This window comes from Gamsiella multidivaricata, assembly GCF_025024155.1.
Source record: "Gamsiella multidivaricata strain RSA 2152 chromosome Unknown BC939scaffold_73, whole genome shotgun sequence".
NCBI lineage: Eukaryota > Fungi > Mortierellomycota > Mortierellomycetes > Mortierellales > Mortierellaceae > Gamsiella > Gamsiella multidivaricata.
Genome location: NW_026251781.1, coordinates 131,122 through 153,505, shown reverse-complemented (window position 1 = coordinate 153,505; position 22,384 = coordinate 131,122). Strand labels below are relative to the sequence as shown.

The 22,384-nt window shown below is 50.3% G+C and overlaps 7 protein-coding genes across 7 annotated transcripts; 5 read left to right on the top strand and 2 right to left on the bottom strand.

Moving 5' to 3' along the window:
• Positions 1 to 613: 613 nt before the first annotated feature.
• BC939DRAFT_462772 (uncharacterized protein) lies at positions 614 to 2,511 on the top strand. Its single transcript, XM_051557172.1, has 4 exons — positions 614 to 1,189; positions 1,470 to 1,580; positions 1,683 to 1,889; positions 1,989 to 2,511. The coding sequence occupies exons 1-4, from the start codon at positions 1,095 to 1,097 to the stop codon at positions 2,299 to 2,301; spliced, it is 726 nt and encodes a 241-aa protein (XP_051408537.1). The 5' UTR covers positions 614 to 1,094; the 3' UTR covers positions 2,302 to 2,511.
• Positions 2,497 to 4,432, bottom strand: BC939DRAFT_462770 (uncharacterized protein). Its single transcript, XM_051557171.1, has one exon. It carries the CDS (start codon positions 4,099 to 4,101, stop codon positions 2,512 to 2,514), a length of 1,590 nt encoding a protein of 529 aa, XP_051408536.1. The 5' UTR covers positions 4,102 to 4,432; the 3' UTR covers positions 2,497 to 2,511.
• Positions 4,417 to 6,150, top strand: BC939DRAFT_427720 (argininosuccinate lyase). Its single transcript, XM_051553193.1, has 2 exons — positions 4,417 to 5,420; positions 5,532 to 6,150. The coding sequence occupies exons 1-2, from the start codon at positions 4,570 to 4,572 to the stop codon at positions 6,079 to 6,081; spliced, it is 1,401 nt and encodes a 466-aa protein (XP_051408535.1). The 5' UTR covers positions 4,417 to 4,569; the 3' UTR covers positions 6,082 to 6,150.
• Positions 6,151 to 6,737: 587 nt separating this feature from the next.
• On the top strand, positions 6,738 to 10,862 carry BC939DRAFT_291593 (uncharacterized protein). Its single transcript, XM_051551299.1, has 13 exons — positions 6,738 to 6,836; positions 7,195 to 7,244; positions 7,378 to 7,390; positions 7,507 to 7,526; positions 7,626 to 7,746; positions 7,873 to 7,922; positions 8,023 to 8,076; positions 8,169 to 8,375; positions 8,488 to 8,641; positions 8,741 to 8,877; positions 8,975 to 9,031; positions 9,130 to 9,283; positions 9,402 to 10,862. The coding sequence occupies exons 2-13, from the start codon at positions 7,209 to 7,211 to the stop codon at positions 10,772 to 10,774; spliced, it is 2,376 nt and encodes a 791-aa protein (XP_051408534.1). The 5' UTR covers positions 6,738 to 6,836; positions 7,195 to 7,208; the 3' UTR covers positions 10,775 to 10,862.
• Positions 10,863 to 11,281: 419 nt separating this feature from the next.
• Positions 11,282 to 11,934, top strand: BC939DRAFT_480317 (uncharacterized protein; the record flags this gene model as incomplete). Its single annotated transcript, XM_051558927.1, has 2 exons — positions 11,282 to 11,440; positions 11,713 to 11,934. 2 exons carry the CDS (start codon positions 11,282 to 11,284, stop codon positions 11,932 to 11,934), a joined length of 381 nt encoding a protein of 126 aa, XP_051408533.1.
• Positions 11,935 to 12,218: 284 nt separating this feature from the next.
• Positions 12,219 to 13,369, bottom strand: BC939DRAFT_401369 (Sodium/calcium exchanger protein-domain-containing protein; the record flags this gene model as incomplete). The annotated part of the gene is made up of 2 exons (XM_051552605.1): positions 12,219 to 13,148; positions 13,238 to 13,369. Coding segments are annotated over 2 exons (1,062 nt in total), but the record flags the coding sequence as incomplete, so codon positions are not given.
• Positions 13,370 to 17,477: 4,108 nt separating this feature from the next.
• On the top strand, positions 17,478 to 18,947 carry BC939DRAFT_401336 (kinase-like domain-containing protein; the record flags this gene model as incomplete). The annotated part of the gene is made up of 5 exons (XM_051552601.1): positions 17,478 to 17,626; positions 17,739 to 17,820; positions 17,904 to 18,159; positions 18,276 to 18,798; positions 18,896 to 18,947. Coding segments are annotated over 5 exons (1,062 nt in total), but the record flags the coding sequence as incomplete, so codon positions are not given.
• Between the last annotated feature and the right edge of the window lie 3,437 nt (positions 18,948 to 22,384).

Genomic DNA, 22,384 nt, shown 5'->3' with positions numbered 1-22,384 from the left:
GCGACGGAAGAAGAGGAGGAAACGACATGTTTGTGGTGCTGGTCTGAACGTCGATTGAAGTCCGCAGGTGAGGGGGGGAACGCTATTGCTGATTATCCTTTTTTCTTGCACTGCGATCCCGGGCAAGAGGAAGTCCCTCTTTTCCTTCAAGGCTGCATTTCCGATGATCCCCTTATTCTCTCTTCTATCAACGGACGTGTAACCAGACAGGGACAGGAATCAGAGTCCTTTCTGTCGTGCCAGTTTCCACTTGATAGTAAATTTTTTTAGACGCAGCGGGTAAGAAGAAAAATACGAAAGAGGAAAGCGTTGGGGTGAGGATAGATGGACAAAAAAAACAAGAGCAACTGAGAGAGGTGAGGGCCGCCATCTGCCCCAGCATCAGGCCATTTTATATGCATTTCATGCAGTGTCGCACTCTTACTCTTACCATGGCACACTATCCAGATTGCGTTCGTCATTGACAAGAAGACAAAAGACCCTGACCAACACCCTCTCCCTCTTTCACCTCGACATTCCCGTCGCTCCTCTTTCTTCTCTTTCTTATCGATCCGTTTTCTCTTCCCTTCCTCGCCCCTTCCATCTTCCACCTGCAACATTTCTCCTTCTCCACAAAAAAAACCCTGCTCGTCACACCTTGTAGAGTTTGTGAACCTTCTTTATCCGTTCTCCTCTCACTCGAATCAGTCCATTCCCATCCCTCTTCAATCAACTCCCAAATACATTCCACTCAAAAGCAACATGGGCACCTCCTCCAACCGTAGCTATGGCTCCTCCTCCCGAAGCAGCATCAGTGGCATGAGCAATATCAGCAGCAACAACCACGATGCAGTCATTGGTAGGACCACTATGAATCCACACATCGTGCTCTCTGTTTTGGTGTTACAACAGCAGGGACTACTATTTGCAAACAGCGATCCTCTCGTGTCTCCTTTATCTCTACTCCACCGCATCAAGCAGAGCTGCATTGAACCCGCCTTACTCCCTCGATCTTTACCGATCAATTACGTTGAACGCAGCGTGCTAACCGTGTGCTTGGTCTTCTTTTCTGTTCGTCTGAATATGTGTTCGTTCCTCGGTCTCAAGAAAGGAACATGGAATTCATCTGGTGGCTAGCCAATCGCCTGACCAGCTACGATGAAGAGATGCACAAGGAGATCCTTGAAGACTTCTTTACGGACGATGCCAAGTACGTATAATGATCGTGTTTATGATGATCGTCGATATTGGGGCAGTGTTTTATACAGTGATGTAGTCCTCGTTCGTTTACCTCCTGGGATAGGGGGTCCTGTAGTACTCAGGTGGGATTGACTTTCCTGCCGCCTACAAATGTGCTTTTTCCTCGATGCACGCAAATCGATCGATTTCGGCGGTGTCACTGCGCATGATTAATGTCCTATATTGGTTTAGGGGGTGAACTGGAATATCTTGACTTCTAATGATTTATTGATCATGCTGTATTTTTATAGATATGTGCATCCTGCATTGACGGTCGAGGGACGATACAACATTCGAAAGGTCTTCCGTGTTTGGACGTCGCTCAATAAGGATGAACCAGAAGTGACAAACATTGTCTTTGAGTAAGTCGACAGGAAAAGACACTGATGAATCGACGCAGGCGACGATCTCGGTAAGCGCAAGGATGAATGTCACTAACAATATTCACGATTTGTTACTCGTAGTGGACATACCGCTATCATCTCGCTTGTCCAAAACTTGCGGCCACGCGTTTTCCCACTTCTTCACCTGCAAGTGCCAGCAACAACGACCCTTCATTTCAGAGACACACCTCACGGTTTGATGATCTACAGCCACCAAGATTCGTGGACTCTTGAGGGCATCGTTCAAAGCATGCCTTTGCTTGGATGGTGGTATGATCATGTTGTCCGGTACGTATAAAAATATCTTGCGTCTCACACTTCCTGTAATTCATTTTATCGGACAAGCCCATCTGACACGCTAGCTTTGCTTGCATTTGGTTTTTGTAGCAATGTCCTTGGCTCAGTATTGACTAGCGCAGGAGGATTCCTTCACACTGCCAATCAGACCTCGGGCTACCTGCAGTTCCGCGCCGAGGAGGTCCAAAAGCTGTCGACCGAAATCATTGAAAAGTCTAGCGCAGAGATCCAGCAGCGTTCAAAGGAAATGACCGCCAAGGCGCAGTTGATGGTGGATCAGGCGAAGGATACGGTCGAAAGGAGGGTCGCAACTGCACGAGAGGAGGTTGAGAAGATGAAGCAATTGATGAGGCCAGGTTCGCAGAGCACCAAGGCCATCGCCAGCAAAAACGACGACGCATAATGGTCAGCAAGGGCAACCAGGCCCTTTTGACATCCTTACCAGCGAGAACCTAGCTTTTTGTGCACAGGCCAGGTTGATATTGTCTTTTATTGCGACAGCAGAGGCGTCTGTGCGCAACTATACCATCATGTCAACCACCTTTTCAGTCATTTCCGTTTAAAATGTTTAAAATGCAAAAGCATAGAGAATAAACACCTCGATTATCCATTATTATCCTTTATTTTCAAAGTGGATTTGTTGTTCAGGTATTGCACATAGGTGTGGCCGACTAGAAGATAACTCGCCCAGTACTTTGCCGCTCGTTTCTCCAAAGGTCTCCACGCAGACTTGCTGCCATGTCCATCTCCGGATCACCATCTCTTTCTTCAGCTTGCTTGCGATCGATTTCCACTTGGCTTGGACATATGTCGGTGTCCGTCCAGGAACCCATTTACGACTGATCTCAGTCCATTTATCGCCCATTTCTACCACTCCCCTGATCAAGTTCTCGATCTCCTCCTCATCCCAAGGTCCGGTACTTGAGTACTGGGCCTGTTTCATCATGCGGGTCCAGCGAGACTTGCACTGCACTTTCGTGAACTCGCCATTCATTCGTTTCGAGATCTTGTCCCACTCGAGCACTCCGCCCTCGAGATTCTCCATGCTCTTAATGATAGATACGAGTCGTTGACTTTGCTCCGCGGTCCATATCTCCCGTTTCCCCCCCTGCTTCGTTACTGAAGTCATCGATTTCACGGTATTGTCGGTCGATGTGGTATCGAGAAGACTTTTACGCTGCCTTGTTCCTTTCAACTGCATCCTGAGCCATCGTTCCCTGCACTCTAGGGCCGTGTGTTCTCCTGTCAAACTACGCGCCACTGTGTCCCACTCGCTCTGCGTCAGAGTGTCTACTACCGATTGAAATGTCGCTACTGCCGTCGGTAGTCGTTTGCGACTGTGCCAATCTGTCATTGCTTGATAAAGATCGCGATCCTGCTGCTCGGTCCAAACCCTCCGCATGCGTTCTAGCCTGGCATGTTGATATCGTAAATAGGCGGCAGTATACCTTGATTCGAAGATATCAGTCGCGATTAAGTCCCATTGATCAGATCCACGTTCAGCCACGGCCTTCTTGAGCAAATGCACGTCCGCAGTTCTAAATCGATGTCTCAATCTCTCCTCCGAAAGCGTTGTCGTGTCCTGGCTTCGTTCCTTGTTCACAAGTTCCTCTGCCAGAATGCGCTCACGTTCCAGGAGTCTCCATTGCTTTTCGCATGCAGAGGCCTTGGTCCCCAATTGATCTGCAATGTGCTTCCAGCCCTGTCCCTCGGCTACGAGCTGTTTGAGGGCATGGTTCTTTTCGGGATGAAGGGTCCAGAAGGAGGCTCCGTTGTTGGGGTCGATGACAGAATCGAATCGGCGATTACAGGCTTGACGAGACTTGCCGAGGACCTCCCCGATTTGCGCCCAGGTCTGGCCTTTTGCACGGAGGTCGAGAAGGATTGAGTCGGCTTCAGGCGTCCAGGACAAGCTGTTTCGCTTGTGTCCTGCTGAATCGATGCGAAGTCGCACTGTTTGTGATGGCGTAGGAGTATCGGATGATGGTATTGAATCTGACTGTGTAAGTGCGAGATGGTTAGATCGATAGGAGGACGTGAAGAAGAACGGTCTGATCTGTTGTCCTGTCAGGGCGGCCTGGTGGTGCCTCCAGGAGTGAACATGGGCTTGGACGAAGAAGAGGGATCCAAGGAAGACATTGGAGTGGGGGGAGAGATGGAGATGCTGCAGTCGATGGTGCCGGTGGATGATGCGCAGTGTCATGACATGTCTTCCTGCATCCGCATCCGTGGTTCCCGTTGTCCTCGAGTGTCGATCCCACTGTTCCTGGTGGTCCCGTTGATCCCGTTGAACCTTGATCAGCCGTGGTTGTTTTGTCAAGACTCGTCAACACGACTCACGTTTCGCCACCAAAACTTTGCTTTAGAGTTGGCAGTCCCGAGACGGTCCCTCGCCCCGCAGATCGGCCTATTTCTCAATGACACATGGAGAGTAAAGTGCAATTGAAGGCGTCCGACCGATATAAAAGAGCAGTGAGGAAACGACCTTTTCCTTTCTTCTCTTCCCTCTTTCTGTTCCCACGCTCTCTCAACCCATACCTCCATCCATACACTTCTTCTTCCCTGCCTTAGTTTCCACCTTCGCAGGCACGCATTATACATCTTCTCTTGTACATATTTACATATTTTTATCCCACGCCCAACACATTCTTGTGCACATACATCTCTCATCATGTCCACCACCCAAGCTCCACCTGCTGCCCGCAAACTTTGGGGCGGTCGCTTCAGCGGCAAAACCGATCCCCTGATGGAAAAGTTTAATGCCTCCATCTCCTTTGACTCGCGCTTTTATAAGGCCGATATCATCGGCTCCCAAGCCTATGCCAAGGCGTTGGCCCTCAAGAAGATCATCTCCGAAGATGAAGCCGCCAAGCTGCACGAGGGTCTCAACAGCGTCCTCGCCGAATGGGAAGCCAACTCCTTCCAGCTCCAGGATGGCGACGAGGACATTCACACCGCCAACGAGCGTCGACTCGGAGAGATCATCGGCACTCACATCTCAGGCAAACTTCACACTGGACGCTCCCGCAACGATCAGGTCGCGACCGATTTCCGTATCTGGGTTCGCGATGAAGGTCGCAAGCTGATCGCGGTGCTCAAGGAACTGATTGGCGCTGCTGTGGTCCGTGCCGAGAACGAGATTGATGTGATCATGCCAGGTTATACGCACTTGCAGCGCGCTCAGCCGATTCGTTGGTCGCACTTGATTCTGGCCCACGCTTGGTCCTGGCATGCTGATTGCCAGCGTTTGGAACAGCTGATTGATCGCATGAACCAGTTGCCCTTGGGATCTGGTGCTCTCGCCGGAAACCCCTTCCAGATTGATCGCGATTTTTTGGCCAAGGAGCTAGGCTTTGATCGAGTGATGCCCAACTCGTTATATGGTGTCAGTGATCGCGACTTTGTGGCCGAGTTCCTGTTCTGGGCCTCATTGACGATGGTTCATATCAGTCGCTTTGCAGAGGATCTGATTATCTACAGCACTGGCGAGTTTGGGTTCGTCCAACTTGCAGACGCATACAGGTTAGTTTTTATTTCTTGTCTTTTTTACTGCTCAAGGATGATCTAACTGCTCGGGCGAATCTAATCTAACAATGTTTGATGTGACTCTTTGATTTTCATGAATGCGAATAGCACTGGGAGCAGTTTGATGCCCCAAAAGAAGAACCCGGACAGTCTAGAGCTATTGCGTGGCAAATCTGGACGTGTCTTCGGAGGCATGTCAGGCTTCATGATGGCATACAAGGGCACACCAAGCACTTACAACAAGGATCTGCAGGAGGACAAGGAGCCCGTCTTTGACGCGTACGATACCCTGATGGGCTCCCTTCAGATCACGACCGGCGTGCTCGCAACATTAAAGATTCGTCCCGAGAAGATGTTGGCCAGCTTGAGCATAGACATGCTGGCGACAGATCTGGCAGAGTACTTGGTCAGGAAGGGTGTTCCTTTCCGTGAGACCCATCACATCTCTGGAGAGGCGGTTCGTCTTGCAGAGGAACGGTCATGCTCGATGGCGGACCTTTCCCTGGCGGACTTTAAGGGTCTCCACCCAGCTTTCGAGGAGGATGTGTCGAAGGTGTGGAACTTTGAGCAGAGCATTGAAAACCGCTGCACGCCTGGAGGCACGAGCCGCGTAACTGTGCAGGCGCAGATCGAGAGCTTGAAAGCCTTCTTGCAGTAAACTCTGATATCGACCGCAAATAGATAAAAAAAAAAAGACGCAACGTAATAAATGAACGTTTGTACAAATGTGAATGTCATGGCATGAAAAAGGGTTGAGCAAAGAATGAACGTCGGGCATGCCTGCAATGCCAGCATGGGCTATCGATCATCGTTCTTTCATATCACTCACGACGCGTCTAGACAATGTGTATCCATTCGCAAGGAGATCATCTTGTCTTATTGCAAAAATGTCTTTCAGCAGTTCTTTATCACAGATAGACTATCATCACATCAGCCGCTCTCTCCATTGTCCCTCCTTTTCTTTGAGATTTCCCTGCAGTAGTGGTGCTTCCGCAGAGACAGAAAACGCGTTCATGAAACAGTGAGCCAATAGCTTGTGTTTGTATGCATGCCTCCATCCAATTAGGCGCCTTGTTCAGCGCCGCTCTTCGACCTGGCTAGTCGTTCGGCGAGACGTCGAATGGGGTCTGGTGTCGACTTGCGTGTATGGTATAGCAGCCAATGGACCAATCCTTGCTTTTTTAATGATAGCAGGTTGTAAGAATAAAGCCTCAGCTGTGAATTGCAAAAGGCTGACTTGACGTGCGCGTGAAGATAAGGTTCTGGAAGGCGTTTTTGATGAGCGATGTCAAGGTGGTAATTCTCTCCATCGCCTTGCTCGATCACCTCCTCCCCCACCTTCTGCCACGGGATCAACGCCTGCAAGTCATCACAAAGTGAAGAGCAAGACTACATAAAAGAAAGAAAAAGAAGGTTGGTGACCTCATTTTCCCTTCTCATCGTCCTGGTCCGTCCAAGAGGAGACCTCGTCTTTCGCATCTCTTCCCCATCGCCCTCTTTCCTTCGCTCATTCCGCCACCGCATTGCAAGCTCTGTCTCTTGGCGTCCCTTCCCCTTGGTCCTCTTCCTAGAACGCGTCATTTTTCATACATTTTATATTAACCCCTTCCAACCCTCCCAACCCCCTTCAGGTACAAAGAGTGTTACAGCAAACAGAGCCCCACAGCGTCAACAACCACTAGTTGAAACACTCTTTAACGTACCCTTCCCATCAATTGGAACGCATCTCCTCAGATAACGACCTCAATTGGACCCATATCGAACACTCAAGAGCAGGCTAGGACAATGAGCTTGCGCGGTCGACAGCTGTTTGTTGGGAACGTAAGTATTTACCAGAAGAGAACGCCAGTATTAGGTCAAGCAATTGAGCAACAGTGGGATCGCGTACAATGTCTCAATGCGTTATCTACGTACTGACACATATAACAACTCGCCTACCCTCTCCACGATATAGATTCCCTTTCAAGGTACTGGAACGTCCCAAAAAGAAAGAAGAAAAATCGCGAGCAACGCATCATTCTTGACGATGCTAACTTACTCTTTTCTCGTCTGCTTCACGGAAAAACCATTGATGCGAGCTCAGTTGGCTGGCAGGACCTCAAAGTAGGTCTGGTGGACTAGGAAGGACCCTTTCCGTGCTCGTTAATGGTCGCTTTGTTGGAAATGTATCTGACAATTGAGCAAAAAACGTTGGTACATTAGGACCTGTTCCGGCAGGCAGGGTTAGTCCAGCGTGCGAATATCATGCAGGGACGGGATGGTCGGTCAAAGGGACACGGTATCGTCTTGTATGCGACTCTAGAGGACGCTAACAGGGCACAAGGTATTATTGACATGGACAAGGCTTTCAATTCGCTCACTCTAATTCGGGGCATCGTTTTCTATTTCGGCGACCATGACAAGCAGGCGGAGACTGATCTTTGAATTTGCATTATCTGTTATCTGATAGAAATGTTCAATGGCTACGAATGGAAAGGGCGTCCATTGGAGGTCAGAGAGGTACGGGTATCTCTAGATGAGCGAAAAGAAATGATCCAGGAAGCGCCCGTGTTCACCGATTAATAACACATTGGCATCTCTTTGTTGATATGACAAATAGGACAGGAGTATTACCGATTTTGGATCTCGGAAACCTGGCCTAACCCATCACGATGTACGGATAAACAGAATTGGGGGTTTTTTTTCGTGAAGTGGATTCTTCAGGACGATTTTCATATTTGTCTAACGGCTTCTGATTTTCTCTAGGGTGTCGACGACCTTGCAGAAGCACTAGATCATAAGCTGACTGTAGGCGCTGATTTTAAGAAAAATGGCGGCACAGTAGAGTCAACGGAACAGGATCAGTCCTCGTCAACAGAAAATATTAACACCGCGGATACTGTCTCTAAAGAGGACCCTTCAGATGCTGAAGTAACCAACCCGATTCAAAAGCGTACCATTCATGTTGGAAATGTAAGAGAGGGCCACGACAATCTATTTTTTTTTTTTCATGACAGCAGAGCATTGTTTCGGTTTGGATGTAGGCCAGAGAAACGTATAGTTGACAGTTTCCTATGTCTAATAGATCCCTTTTCGAGTGCGATGGCAGGATTTGAAGGATCTCTTCCGAAAAGCTGGTCGGATTACCAGGGCTGATGTGGCCCTGGGTCCTGAAAATCGCTCCAGAGGCTATGGTACCGTCATTTTTTCGACCGAAGAGGAAGCTAAGAATGCCATAGGTAAGCGTCCCAGGACTTTGACTGACAAAATGCAGCGCAGTAAGACTCCTCATCGATATTGGTTTTAACAACGCGTATTGATACTATCATCCATCATAGTCATGTTTGACCAGTATCATTGGCAGGACCGTATTATCCAGGTGCAGGAGGACAGGTCTGGGATGGAAAATGGCCGTCATTTGGAGGGGGGTCCACCACCAGGAATGGGACTAGGGCCTCACGTTGGACCATTTTTTGTATGTATCGCCGCATGCAACAGCCATGCGCTTTATTTTTCTGCATGAGCATCTGTCAAGTAGGACTCCTCTAATGCTCCTTAATGGACTTATATAGAGAAACCATCCTATGAACCCAAACTTTGTCGCTGGTCGCCAAGTCTTCGTGGGAAATGTAAGGCGCATGTATGCTCAGTACACTATATGGTCATACATTCTATTGCGAGTGAAATGGGGATGGTATCTTACCGTGTTCCTATCTCTCCTTCATAGCTACCATTTCAATGTCAGTGGCAGGATCTCAAGGACTTGTTCCGCAAAGCAGGAACAATTATCCGGGCTGACGTGGCTCTTGGGTTGGATGGGCGAAGTCGAGGTTTTGGATCCGTCTTGTTTGCGACCCCAGAGGACGCTAGCAATGCCATCTGTAAGTCCTGTCCTGCACTTGCGGAGCAAATTCTCTCCAGCACAATTATACTTCAAATACCAAAAGCTGCATGGAAACACATCCTTAAAGATTTTTCTTATTTACTATGCCACCATAGCGATGTTTGACAACTACGAGTTCAATGGACGAATCCTTCGCGTCCACTATGACCGATACACCCCGATGGGTCATGGTCATCCAATGCACGGCCACATGGGACCCATTATGCACCCTCATCCTTCGCACCATCCTCACCCACATTCCCACCCTCATCATCCGTCCCACCAACCTCACCACCACGCACATCGCCTCCACGCTATGCATACGCAACTTGGTCACGGATTCCCTCACAATTTCCACCAGCCACACATGATGCCTATGGGGGCTCATCCTATGCTCCACGGAGGAACTCCGCCTGGTCAATTTAACATGGGCCCACCTCCATTTGGTGGCGGGAACTTCTCGCCGTCTCTTCTCGGCCCAGGATCTGCTCACGCCACAGATTTTTCACCGAGCGAGGGATCGGTGAGGACGAGCGCTTCCCCGTTGCCTTCAGATCTACCGGGGCTTGGTGTACCAGGCGATCGAGTGACCTCTCCAGCACAATTTGATAGCAACGCAGCGTCTTCGATCGGAGTGACTTCGCCCACGATCTCATCGGCAGCCATTCCAGGGTCTGGAGCATCAACATTTGCATCGAATGTAAATGTGCTGCAACATCCGCACCCTGGCTCTCCGTCACACCAGTACCCATTCCTGGCACATCTTGGACCCATTGGAAAACCGCACCCGATCCACGGTTCACTCAATGAGCACTCTGGATCGGGACTTTTGTCAGGGTCGTCGTCCAGTACTGTTCCCAACGTTGGAGTCACCTCCACAGGTGAAGCCGATTTTGTCTCGCGAAACACGGGTCATCCATACTATTTCGGAAACGGCGGTAGCAACAATGATGAAGAGGGAGTAGCGGTCGGGCGAGAAGGAGGATTGGGTTCTGAATATGATATCAACGCGGGTCATATCAACGACACGTTCTCGCCGCGCTTTTATATGTACCCAGGGCTCCTTCAGAGTCATCACCAACCGCAGCTTCAACAGCAACAGCAATCACAACAACAACAGCAATCCCAATTGCAATCGCAGCAACAGGATCAACAGCTTCAACAGCAGGATCAGCCGCTACCGACATTTCAGCAGCACCAGCCATTGGGTTACCCTCTATATCAGGACCAGTATCTGCAGGATCAGAACCACCTCATGCACTCTCGCTCTGGGGTGATTGGAGGGTTGGGCGGGAACACGCTTGGACATGGGTATCCAAATCAACATGAATGGATCGCACACGCGAACTCGTTCATGATGGGTCCACCTCAGCATATCTACGGGCTGCCACAGTTTGGACAGTTTGAACATCATCGTGGATTGAATGATGAAGGAGAGGGAGATGAGGAGGAAGGGCAGCAGAACGAACATGAGTACCTCGAAAAGTAAGCTCCTGTCGATTCTTTCCTTACGTTCTCACTGGATCGATGCGCATAGCAATTTGCTTGGTTGCTGACAGTGCACTTGTTATACTGAACTTCAATAGGCCCCATTTTTGAAAAATGAAAAAAGAAGAAAAAAAAAGTCAGTCGAAGTAATCGCGCATTACTAATGCTTTTGATCAATGAAATACGATAAGCAGGGACATGGATGTATCCACAAGGATCTGATGGGCACAGCAGAGGCATATTTAGAAACAAATAGAGATGAAACGCGTGGTTTTTTTTTTATATAGTCAATACACGTATTGTAATACTACTGCTACTACGGTTATTTGTGCATGAGACAAATGAAGCGGGACTGCTCCAAGTTGGTCTCACGCTTCCGACACAGACCTTCTCCATGGCCTTTTTCTTTTGCATCATTCTCCACTTTCCTCCGAATCTCTCAACTCTCTTTAACTCCCAACTCTCAACCAACCAATCAACCCTCCAAACATATACACACATACACAATATGCGTCTTATCAAGAAAAACGACGATGACCTCGCTGCCGGTGAAGCCATGCGTGGAGGACTCATTGGTGCGGTCAAGTACTCGGCCGTCGCACTCTTTCTCGGTGGTGTTCTCCATGCCACCTGGCCTAAGTTCCGGGCTGTCAGACCTCCACAGAAGGTACGTACACTTTATCCTTTATCCATCCCCCGGGGCCTTCGAGATCTTTGATCCTCTATCTCTTGTTCGGATTCATCAATCCTTTACAAGCGCTATTTCGAAAAAAAATCTTTGTAGCTGCACCGTCATTTCAGCCTGAATCGAATTCTCCATTCCGCTGTTCTGACACACGTGTAACGTCATTGACTCTAACTTCTCTCTCCTCTCTTATTACTTTGCTTCTATCGTTCATTCATAAAATCGATTCCTTCCTGGGGATATTTTTTTTGTAGTGCTGGCTGATGGTAGCGGCTGCATTGGGAGGCTTTGGCAACGGATCGGATACGGCCTTCACGAATTTTGAGCGTCGGGACAGAGAGATGCAGATCCGAATTGCGAACCAGAAACGCCACGATATTCTTTACGGCACCCCCGAGGAGAACCAGGCCGCTGCTGCTTCATTAGCCGGAACTGGATCCGGATCGAACACTACTTCAGCTTCAGCTTCAGCATAAAAAAAAATCAGGATAATGGATATAGAAGAAGCGCACAGTGGGAAGAAAGCCTTGAAAAATAAAAATAAAAAGAGATCCCAGGCAGTAGTTGCTTGGGATTATGGCATAGCATGGCGTGGTGATAAAGGAAACGATTTTCTTTTCCTCCAGCAATTCGACTTATTTTGGTTTATACTCAGACGGATCTGCGCAGCGCAACATGATAATAATGCATGCGATTTATATCCTACGTTGTATGTCTTTTGATACAGGTAAATTGTTCAGATGTCGATCGCTCCCCGTTTCTAATGGTGATCTCCTCCTCCCCCACCAGCACCTCCACTGGCACCGCCTCCGCTCGTAGAACCGTGTCCTCCTCCAGCGGGCTCGAAGGGCTGGATATCAAAGTAAAATGCTAAAGCACACATAAGGAACACCCCTAACAAAAGACATCCTTCCAGCCAATTGGTCTCGTTGTCCTGGATCAAATAGTTCACGATCAAGACCGAACCCGCCAAGATCACAGCCTCCAACACACTGAATCGGAAATTCATGGGCTCGTCAATGGCCCATCCCAACAGGACCAATAACGGCGTCACCAGGAGCGCGATCTGCATACAACTGCCGATCATCAGTGCAATGGACCGGTCCAGACGATTTGCCCTACTTTCTTTGATGGCAATAACTTCCTCCTGCAGATCCGAGATCAATACTATTGGGAGCAAAACAAAGCCGACAAAGGAATCGTTCAGCTCAAACTGTTTTCCTAGTGCCTCGACCGCATGGACAAGGAGGTTCGCCGAGTAAATCTGTGCTCCTAGCATGACCGTGTATCCGAATCCTGCGAACCAGTAATGGACATTGCGACGGTGGACTGTATGGGCCTCCGTGTGCTTCGCTTCAGGCGTCACCATAAAGGATCGGGAGCTGTACTGGAAGAGAAGACAGCAGCCGTAGAGAAGGAGCATGATCACGGCCATAAGTTTGCTGATCGCTAGGAGATCATGGTCAACTATCTCACGGATCTCTGCGTGCTCTACGAGAAGTTGGGTTGTGTTTAGATGGGCTGGCAAGGCTGCGGTGCGGATATCGGTGAAGGTGTAGTCGAGAGCGACGGGAATGACATAGGAGATACAGACGATCATGAGGAGATTCATGCCGGTTTGAGAGGTATCGGCTTGGATCTCTTGCTTGTTGTGGTAATAACCTCCGACGGCGAGCGAAAGTCCCATCATCTATGGTCATGATGAATATTAAGAATGAAAAACCATCCAATCCGCATCATCGATACCATTTTAACAAATAAAGAATACAAGTTACTTACGAGTAAAAGATTATTGAGGATGGCGCCGAGCATCGCAGCCTGGACCACGCGGACGAGGCCTTTCATCAATGCGAAGGCAGCAACAGCCAACTCAACAGAACTACTTGTCATTGCATCAAAGATGCTGACGACGCTCTATCATACAAATAAAAAAAGGCGCCATGCCAAGTTAGCGGCGTGCATTCAAGGTAAACGGAGTCAAATATTGTCAAGGGCAATAAAGAAAAAGAATGCGCATACCATGCCAAGCTTAGGAACGAGCTCCTCCATGCATGCGCCAGCCGCTTTTCCCAAATGCATCATCGCCAACAGGTTCAACGCAAAGACAGTCATATTAACCCACTTGCTCAACATAGGCCCATGTTCCGCTCCTCCTGCTGCACCGGCCTCGCTTCCTCTTTGTCCTCCTCCTGCTTCTTGCATCTGTTGTTCATGTACAGCCTGTGCTGTCACGACCTTGGGGATAACCCAGGCCGGGATGATTAACAGGACGAAATAAAATCTCCGCAAGAACGTCTTCAGAGCATGGAGATTATCCTTCCTGTTCCTGTATGGAAACAGATGGCGGTCCGGTCGGTGCCCGTGCAACGCTTCTGTCAGGGTGCGGTAGTGTCGCTCCTCCGTGGATTCGTACTCGCATTTGTAATCGTGTCCGTACTTGAGCCGCTCGCCATGCAGCCGTCGCGCCTTCTCTGCACCATCGTCGTTAAGATCGATCGTCGACAGGTCCAAAGGTATCGGTTGCATCTCATAGGGTTCGCTTACACCAGCATACGATGAAGGCTCTGATCCCGTACGACCGAGCTTCGGATACTGATGATGTTCACCACCCCCATCTGATTCGTGATTTAAAAGCCCGGAAGTGATCTGTTCTTCCGTGTTCGGCTGACTATAGGATGAAGTGGCGCCAGGGTCGCGTCTTTGTCGAGACCCTCTTCCAATACTGGCGCCCCTCCGCTTCGGTAGGCCGCCCCCCTGAGATGAGTTTACCCCTGGAGGCAGAGGGGGTAATGGTTTCAGCTGTGGTTGCGATCCTTCAGGGCTGTTGGTGTTTTGTAATTGACCCTCATAATAGTCATTCAGTCGGCGAAGACGATGTTTCATGACCAGGGAGCGTTGTGGTCGAAGGTCTGGGGAGGTTGCAGAGCTGTTGCTATAGGAATTGCTGCCCCTGTTTCGACGGGAGGAAGAGCGAAAGGGAGCATTGGTTGCATGGGCATATTGAGAGGGTGAGCTGTGTGAAGAGAGAGGTTCTTGCGCGGGAAGCAAAGATGCTGTTTGGGGGAGAGAAGGTGGGGCGAGGTATCGATTGCCATTGTTGCTGTTGTGAGAAGAGCCGGGGCTGTTGGGTCTTGGAGGGTTTGGAAGATTATCCTGAGATCGGACGGGTCCTGAACTTGGGTGTGACATTCAGGGTCGAAATTGGTATTGGAGCGGAAGAGCGAGAAAGAGGACGAGACAGAGAGGGGAAGATGAAATAAAAGGTATTTTTATAGCATCCAGGGACAGGGGCAGGGACAAGAGACAAACGGGCAATTGACCAAAGGGGGATAGCCCAATGGTAGGGTATAGGTACAGGGAGCAAAGGAGGGGGAGTGAGTGACTGAAAAGAAAATAAAAAAGACAGATGAAGCCAGGGGAGGAGGAGGAGGAGGAGGAAAGAAGAAAGAAGATGGAGAAAGAGGAGGAGGAGAGGTGTGCTTCTTCTTCTTAGTTATAAAAAGGGTCCTTCCATGTAGCACTTTGTGTCCGAGAAAAATAGAGATAGTGTGAATCGGGTCAGAGGGATTGAAATTGCCTGGAATAAGATGATGCTGCTCTCAACTCACAGCGCTCAACTCAAACTCAAAGGGGGTTAACAATACCGAGGGAGATGGACAGCCTCAATTGCCCATGCGGCTGTGCAAACAACAAACAGTAACAACAGTAACAGTAACAGTAACAGCAACAGCCCAACACCCACATACACCATCACAAAGCAGCCTTTACAAGTTGTTGTACCATTGGCAATAGGGGCGAACAAATCGTCGCTTGTTTACGCCTTGCTCTTCTAGGGCATAAGTGGATATACTTAATACTGCCCAGTTAGTCTGAATCACTATCCTATCCCTGCACATACATTTGATGCTACTAGGCAGCAAATGCTTCAGGTGGCCTTTCCTAGGCCCCTGGTTTGTGGGGATGGCGCACTCTCCGTCTGAAACAGATTACGGTGAAACAACGATTAAATTGAATACAGTGACGTCATAAAAAAATCCATTTAAAGATACACTTCAACTCCACCCTCTTTCGCTCCTTTTTGTCGTCCTTCCCTTTGCAACCGCTTGTCTTTTGTTCTTCTGTACATTAAATGCATTGGCCGCCTACCTCTATCTTGTCCATTGCTATTGTTCCCCCTCACCTTGTAATTTGATCGAATCAAGGAGTCATGAATGAGGACCAACCAGGTTCTTCTCACGGGCCACCACCGCCATCCTCAGGAACATCCCTAGGAACACCCCCGGGAACAGCCCTACAGGACAGCGGCACTGTAACAACACAGGCAGTGAGCACAACAGCCCAGGACCCTACAACTCCCACGGCCACTAAAGCTGCAACTCTGACCGCGTCTTTTTCTGTTCCCGCCGTCGCAAAACCTTTGCCGACCCCTGCTCTGCCCTTCCAATCCGCGCGTGCGTCAGAGTCCCTCTATTCCAGCAGCTACTCCTCTTCTAGTTCCTTTAGTCGACCTGCTACGCGTTCAGGTGCTGCTGCCGCTGCCTCGGCTGCCGCACTGCAGCTTTTACGCGAACTGGACTCACAGCACGAGATCCTCGGCAGGAAACCACAGCTCGCCCAAGACATCATTCCAAAGGAGCCGGCCAATCCACCTACATTTCGCGACTATGGTGCAACCAGAGACTGGAGAAGAGAACAGAGCCGTGATCGCAGGGACCGGTCCAGGGAGCGCGAGCGGGACCGGGACCGTGAACGTGAACGAGATCGCTACTCTAAGGGTCGCTACGAACGATCTAGAGAACGAGACAGAGGACGTCATCGAGATCGATATAGTAGGGAACGGAGCCATGAACGTGATTACGACCGCGACAGAGACTACCGGCACGAGCGAGGATATAGAGACTATCGCTACCACGCTGATCACTCAAGCGATCGTGATTACAGAGGATACAGACATGACAGGCACGATCGGCGTTACCGCGATAGCAAAGACCATGATCGACATTCTCATCATGAGCATGATTATGATGATGACGGTACACGGTCAGGCATAGGCGGAAAATATGGCAGTGTAGAACCTGATCGCGAGCGTGAGCACAGTCATTGGAAGGAAGGTGATGAAGAGGGCGAAACGCGCTCTATCAAGGGACATGATCGACCACCTTCTCGCAGCTATGACTATGATCGTGAGCGACCATCAGGAGGCCGGGAACACTCTGCATCAGATTCGCCGGAAAACTTGCCCACTGGACCAGCAGCAGATAATGTCGTCCACTCATCGACCATCAACACTCTGTCAGCCTCTGTACAGGATCGGGATCGAAACACCAATACTCTCCTCGAGCCAGCCTCTACGCCTGCTCCGGAATCATCAGACGCGACAGCTGCTCGACCTCCACCCCCACCTCCACCACCGCAGCCTCCAGTAGCACCAGGACCAGTGGTAGCTCAGATATCAGCTGCACCATTAGCCCCATCCACGCTCCCAACTAATGGACATCCCCCGCCTCCACCCCCGCCTCCACCCCCGCCTCATCCACCTGTGGCTCCTCCTGGGTATGTTCCTCAGCATCCCTCAACAACTGCTGCTGCTGCTGCTGTCGTAGTATCACAACCACCTACGGAGCCAGCATATACAAGCTCTTCTGGAAATGCACCACCGCCACCGCGCAGATCGACCGCCGACGACGACTATTACAGCTCACATGGAAATTACTATCGACATTCACGGTCTTCGCACTATCGAGAAGGATGGCACGGTCCTGATAGCGAGCACCGATATGATAGCAGGCGCCCTCAAGGTCGCTGGCCATCGCATTATCCACCGGAATACGATCGCCACAGTCGCGCACCATCTCCAAGGAATAGAGATCGATACGATTATAGTTATCAGGAGAATGGTGGTCAAAGGGTAGCCAGTACGGATACTGGATACACAGCAGGAGGACATCACGAGATGCATCCAGTGCATCCAGATGTACGTCGCTCACCTTCCATGGATCACCAAGCACCCGCCTACCCAATGCCGTATCCTCCTGTCGGTCTAGCTTTGCAACCTGTCCCTACTCTGCCTGTCCCTACTCTACCTATCCCTACTCTACCTACCCCTGTCGCAGTCAAGTCAGAAGACTTGTATGAGCGTGTCGGCCAAGTCGGTGAAGGAACCTATGGGTAAGTTATAGTTCGGTGTGACAATGATTGCGCGGAGAGCATTGAGAATACAATCTTATATGCCTCTATTTGTTCTGGTTCTTCTTGGTATTCTACATCTGGCAACGAATAGCAAAGTATACAAGGCCAGGAATAAGCAGACAGGAGAATATGTCGCTCTGAAGAGGATTCGCATGGAGGCTGAAAAGGATGGGGTATGTTTATTCGTATATATCGTTAATATCTCTCGTCGTTGAATACTGGGATTAAGTGCTGACTATTTTTGTCATTGTTATAGTTCCCTATTACCGCTATGCGAGAGATCAAGTTGTTGCAGTCATTGAGCGACCGCCATGTCGTTAGCCTGAAGGAGCTCATGGTTTCTAAAGGCGCAGTCTACATGGTGTTCGAATACATGGATCACGATTTGACTGGAATCTTGCAGCATCCCCAGCTAAAGTTCCGCCCTGACCATGTCAAATGTCTTATGAAACAACTTCTGGAGGGTCTTGGATTTCTGCACCACAAGGGCGTCCTTCATCGCGACATCAAAGGTATGTTTCCCTTGGTGCCAGTCTGTCGGCTTGGAGAGCATTTCCCTTTTATCGGTCCATCCGCTAACAAAAAAAAAAAAATCCTTTGTTTTGTTTTGTTTTATTTTGTTCAATAGGATCTAACCTGCTGGTGAACAAGTTGGGCGAGTTGAAGCTCGCTGATTTTGGTCTGGCAAGACTATTTCAGAAAAAGCGAAAGCGGGACTACACGAACCGGGTGATCACCCTGTGGTATCGGCCACCTGAACTCATTCTTGGAGCGACGGCATATGGTCCAGAGGTTGACATGTGGAGCGCTGGGTGCATCATGGTCGAGCTTTTTACCCGGAAACCGATCTTTCAGGGTCATAATGAGATCACGCAACTAGACCACATCTGGAAAACGATGGGCACACCGCAAAAGGATACCTGGCCAGACGTTGAGCAACTGCCATGGTACGAGCTCATCAAGCATGTCAGCTCAGAGTCGAGGCCGTCCAAATTCAGAGAGATCTTTGGCAGGATCATGAGCCCTGCAGCTCTCGATCTAGCCGAAGCCTTGCTCAACCTGAACCCCAGGGGGCGCCCGACTGCTGTCGAGGCACTCACAAAGTTTGCGTACTTCACTGAGGAAGAGCCCGCTGCTTGCAAGCCTGAAGAGTATGTGTCAGAGGATACTGTTCTGCACTCTTTTTCGATTCGCATAATCAGGGACACTGGACCTGCACTAACAGCACGATATCGTTCTATTCAATAGTCTACCGAAAATCGAGGGCGATTGGCACGAGTATGAGTCAAAGCAGAGAAAGAAGGCGAATGCAAAGCCCAAACCACAGCCACAGCACCACCCAAGGCATCCCAGCGATGGAGACAAAGCAGACCACCGCCAACCTGAGCAGAGCAAGCCGATAGAGGCAGCGCGTCCTTCCAGCTCAAGAAAGCACGCATTGAGCGGCGAGATGAAGCCTGTCATGGCAGTACCAGCCGCCCCTGTGGTCCCTATTGGATTGGTAGTAATGTCGGGATCCAACAGTGCAGAATCCGCTGCTGTCGCCGTTGAACAGGTACAGAACGCGGTCGTGACTCAGCCTCCAGCAAAGCCAGCAGAGCCAGTTGTTGCGCCTCCAGCTATTTCTCCTTCCTATCTCCCCTACTCCTCTGCGCAAAGTGCCCAACCTCCGCCGTTACGACACATGCCCCAAGCTGTACCTGATTACCGCGGTGCTCCTCCGCACGCTCCAGGATATCCGCCTCCTCCTCCGGTACCCCCATATGCGCATGAAGCTGGTCATCCGCACGACCCTGTCAATGGAGCACCAGGACTAAGCCGTTACCCAGAACATCTAGGAGCCTTTGATCCCTCTAGAGCAGGCCATTTGCCACAGCCATCTGTCGCCGCTCCATTGCCCTCACAGCCTGGAGACCCCTATATGGCCGATTCCCACCGGGGTTCCTTCAGTCATGACGATCCTCACCGCAGCCAGATTCCGCCGCCCATTCCTGAGCATCCAAAGGGCTATCATGACAGCCACGAAAGCACTGGCGCTGGATATGACTACTATAGTCGCAGTCGGCACTACGATTATGCGAGAGACAGGGACCGAGATCGCGAACGAGATAGGGATCGCTATCGAGACTATGGACGACGAAGAGTCGACTATCGCGGTCGGGATTGGTCCAGGGACCGCGATCGGGACAGAGGTGGGCGCGACCGCGAACGAGATCGTGATTACGATCGGTACAGAGATCGTCCAGGACGCGATTATGATCGTGAACGGGAACGTGGTCGTGAGAGAAGTTATGATGAGGATGATTATTATTATCGCGATCGTGGACGCGAGAGGGACAGAGAAAGGGACCTTCATGACTTTCGGGGACGGGAAAGGGATCGCAACTATGACCGTGATCCTGATCGAGAACGTGAACGAGAGCGTGACCGCGAGCGGGACAGAGACAGAGATCGTGGGCGAGAACCCGATCGAGATCGTGACAGAGAACGTGGCCGCGATTACATGGAATATGAACGTGAACACGATCAAGACTATGGTGCGCCTGGAGATGACTACAGAGATTTTGACCGCACGCGTAATGCCGAACGAGATCGGCAGATGGACTTTGACCAGACGGAGAGTGAAGTTCAGCATGGACGACGGAGAGAGCGATCTGAGGGCGAATACGAGGAAGAGTATGAGCGAGACAGGAACAGCGTGAAGGAGGAAGCAGAGCAGCGACCACCAAGCTTTCCGCCGGCGCCCAAGAAGCTGAAGCTCTCGACGGACTCGTCTTCGCTGTCACCACCTTCAACGACGACTTCGCTCTCGTCCATGACATGAGACGAAGAGGCACCTCTAAATATTATTCCAGTGCTTGGACAAGTACTCACTCTATATATGCCTCTGTTTTTGTGTATTTGTACAGACTATTCATTCTTTAATTCTTTACTATGTTTCCTCTCTTTAACTGCTATCCGTCCAGTACCTCAACCACAACCATCTTTGTAACATTAGAAGAAAAAACTCGATGCATGCCCAACACTAATAAACCCCCAACAGAACGTTAGAATTCAATGCGCACAGTAACTGAATGACGTATTTGTTCGGCTCTACCCCGCACTGCACACAATGGCGGTGCTCGTTTTTTTTTTTTTGTTCGCCTCTCTCACCCCTGCCTTCGACCGTCGTTTGTTCCTGAGCTCGTCCCTGGTCTCGCTTCGTAACTGAACTCTACCGACTCACCTCCATCCCCACACTCACCGACTGAGTCCCCCTCCTGTACACATACCAAAGGAATCGAACGGCATCGTCTCGCATTCAACAACGACGCAGGACACTCCTGCCTCAACCCTTTACGCGGCATCACTAGCTAGAGTCTCTCGCTGAGACAATGCAGTCTGCCAACCCGCCATACCTCGCAAGAAGCACTAGCGCTGGGCTTGAGAAGAGACCGCCTCCGCCTATTAAACCCAAGCCAAGTGCTCTTGTCTCTGCTCCGACAGATAGCACTGCTAACAACTCGGCGTCTTCGACGGCATCCTCGCAAAGGCCACCGATCACAGTCACGGACAATGGTGCGCCTACTTCGACAGCCTTTGGGGACCTGAAGAAGGCCTTTGAACGACAGCAGAACAGCTCGCCGCTATTCTTGGGCGGCGTGGGAACTTATGGATCATCCTCAAGAGTAGCAGGAGAGAGTACCAGCTCTGGACACCTCCACCACGCGGCAGTCTCGCGCATTCAGCAGCTAAATTCCAGCGAACTGGACGTCCCTTCGCACCACAGTCGACCACGCTCAGTGTCCTCGCCAGGACCACCTCAACGAGAGTCAGGAAGTAGCCGAGGAGGCGCACCCAGTGCAGGATCAATATCTTCAGGTGATGGAATTGATAACAGCCAACCCGATTTTGGGAACCTAAGGGCGCGGTTCCAGTCGCAGGCGTCGGTCCCGAACGTATCGCTGCCAAAACCTGTACGTGCAGGGGCTCATTGAATCTACTGAACGACGTACTGATACCAAGCTGCTGCATGTATGATTGTTCTGGCAGAAATTGCTAACACATCATCTCCTTTGAACCTCCCCATGAATCCTTCTGTATAGGACACTCCACAGCCGAAACCCAAAACAGCCATCAATTCACAAAATCCCGCGGTTGCAGCTCGAGCATCGCGAGCGTCAATGGACTCTATTAGCACTACGGCACCAACATCAACGTCAACATCAAAGTCAACGATAAGGCACAGTTTGCCTCAGTATCCTTCGTTAGCGGTGTCCTCATCAACATCACACCTATCATCCAATTCCTTCAAGCAGCTGCCAAGACCTCCACCTCCTGTCAAACCTAGTTTCCGTACAAAAACCCCGTCCCCTCCTAGGACACCAACCAGTGTAGAGACACCAGAATCGGAAAGAAATCCGTTCATGGGAAGCGACGAAGATGAGGCTGGACCTGCAACACCACTGCCAGCGCGACCACCCTTACCATCACGGACATCATCGAAAATTCAGCAGAACCCTGTTTTCCAGCAATTCAACAACAGTGCGAAGCTGACGCCTCTTGTATCGGTCCCAGGCAGGGACTCTGTGCTCATAGGTAAAGTGGCGCCACCTGCACCTCAACGGGCGGCTCCTCGCCCAGATTCGCCACAGGAACTGCAGCCGAAGCTGCCTTCGCGATCAAACAGCTTTTTATTATCTGCGGAGGATACACCAGAAGAGAAGGAGCGCAAGCATCGTCTGGATAAGAGGCGCC